This window comes from Rhinolophus ferrumequinum, chromosome 2 (assembly GCF_004115265.2).
Source record: "Rhinolophus ferrumequinum isolate MPI-CBG mRhiFer1 chromosome 2, mRhiFer1_v1.p, whole genome shotgun sequence".
Classification (NCBI taxonomy): domain Eukaryota; kingdom Metazoa; phylum Chordata; class Mammalia; order Chiroptera; family Rhinolophidae; genus Rhinolophus; species Rhinolophus ferrumequinum.
The window spans coordinates 96,832,969-96,835,288 of NC_046285.1; the positions used below are offsets into that span (position 1 = coordinate 96,832,969).

A 2,320-nucleotide genomic window follows, 5' to 3' on the forward strand; every position below is an offset into this window, starting at 1 on the left:
TCTTCTCTAGATCCAGTTACAGCCATCTCCAGGGACCATTGTATTTGACTTTAAACATGAGTTGCTTTTTATTTATAAAAATTCTTAGGATAGATGTTACTTTTACCATTGAGATGGATGATTTTATTTTCATTTTTTGGAGAACTTTATAGAGGTTAAATCACTTCTGAGAGGGTTCAATATTAAATCTATTTCAAAGCCCAAAATTTATCTGCAAAACCAATAAATACACATATTTTGCAGGAAAATATGCATACATTTACTATTTTATATAATTTTTATTAAGTTGATTTATTTTATAAATAATTTCCCCAATTTTTTCTGTATAAATATCAATCACAGCCCCTCTAAGATAGATGTCACTTAATGTGTTAAAAATAGGAAAAAAAATCAAAGTCTTGAGAATGTATATTCTACCTTCTTTATATCTTAAACTTAGAACATAAACTAAATGGCAGGAAACCAGTGCTTCAACAATGCTATGCATATCGGCCAGATCACTGATAAAACTTTAGTGAAGAGGAAATAAAATATAATGAAAACCATTATTTCCCAATAGAAATTAGTTTATTAATTATGAACCAGGACCTTTGCCATAATTAGAAAGCAGTCATTTAGCAGGGGATTATTACAGCAAAATCCTGAACATAGATTATCACTAATCATGAAGAATATATAAGGCTATCTTGTCATTCTTTTAACAAATAATTTTGGTGCTTCTGCTCTATCCTATGTATTGAAAACAAAAGCCAGATGTCCATCAATTCTGTTTTATGGCTTCTTTATAAGAGAAGATTTACTGAAAGTCTTCTGATTTTGAACTCTAGTTGAACTTTGCTGCTTGCACATCCCCTAATCCGGCAGTACCTCAGTTCAGTATGTTGAAGGGAGTGTTATCTCTTAGCTTATTAGCAAGATGCTAGTTAGGTAGTTGGTAAAACTTGACAGAAAGCAAAAAAATCTGAAAAATGTGCTGGAATCAGCAGTCAAACCAAGGAGGCCCCACTTCAAGAAAGGTAGATGATAATTGCGTTGGCAGACAAGTAACAGTGACCATCCAAATTAGAAAGCTAGTGATGGTTGTGTGTCGTGTGGAATGTGTTCAGTGTGTCCATCATATTCAATCTCAAAAACAGTAACACAAGTTTTAGGATCAACCTTCAAAACAAAGACCATTAACAGAGCTACAGGAAAAAAGCAGGTGATAATGACTAGTTAATAAATCCTGGAATTATATTTGGAGTTAATGTAACAAGATTCTTAAGACACATGAAGTAATTTAGTGGAATATTAGAAGGGGTGACCACTTAGTACAATCTGCTTCATTGGACAATTTCCAGCAGCTATAAATGCAACAAGTTGATCAGTAGCAATTCAGAGGTCTGCAACCACTGCATAAATACCTCAGAGGAGGGAAGGTGCTTGGCATATAGCTCAGAGACCAGAAGTTTCTAGAAAAATAGCTCAGCGGTTGGCAGCTTATGGGCCTGTAACTCGGATATTGGCAATTTCTCATTAAATGCTTTTGGGATGGACAGCTGCTGGCAACATAACAGGATGGTGAGAAGCCACTGGGTATGAAGCCAAGATTTTGGGAGCTTCTATACTCCACACTACCCAGTCTGCAGTGGTGTAGAGGTCGGAAGCTCTTGGATAAGCAGTTAAGTTTCTCAAGGCATTGGGAGCCTTTGCTGAGGATCTCGCAGGCTTTAGGTGACCAGCAATGGGATACATACCCCTTGGTCTGAGTGCGTGGGCTGCAGCTGGGGCTGGGTCCGATGTTGGTAGTTTTACAGGCAGTGTGTACTTCGCCTACTGATGAAGAGTTGCAGCGCACATAGCAGTTCGATGGGTCCCAACTGGTGATGCAGGTCTTCGTCTCACAGCTGGGAGATTTGCAACTGGGCATACCACCATAGGTTTCTTGGCAGTTATCCAGGAGCCAGAGATTTCCTTGGTACTTACTGGGTAAGCAAAATCCAAAGGTTGGGCTTACACCACTGGAGCAAAAAGCAACAGAAGGACTCACTGGGACATAACTGTTAGTTCTGTAGAATGTGCCGCTGCACTCTGCAGGATAACCCAGAAGAGACATGGAGCCTGAGTGCATGCTCAGCAATGGCTGTTAAGGGATGTTGAGGCTGGGGCCTGAGGACTTTTATATCTTCTCTGATGATTGTCTGCAGCCTCTCCATACTCTCTTCCTTCTCACCCCCTGGGACAATCACACAGCAACATCTCATTAATGTATTGTTTAGCTACAGCTGCTGATATCTCCACACTCATGTAAAAATATGTTTATTTTGATTCTTCAAACTAT

General features: G+C 38.8%; 1 protein-coding gene across 1 annotated transcript; it reads right to left on the reverse strand.

Annotated features, from left to right (window-relative positions):
- Window positions 1-1,363: 1,363 nt before the first annotated feature.
- On the reverse strand, window positions 1,364-2,110 carry LOC117032133 (keratin-associated protein 24-1). Its single transcript, XM_033123390.1, has one exon. The coding sequence runs from the start codon at window positions 2,108-2,110 to the stop codon at window positions 1,364-1,366; it is 747 nt and encodes a 248-aa protein (XP_032979281.1).
- Between the last annotated feature and the right edge of the window lie 210 nt (window positions 2,111-2,320).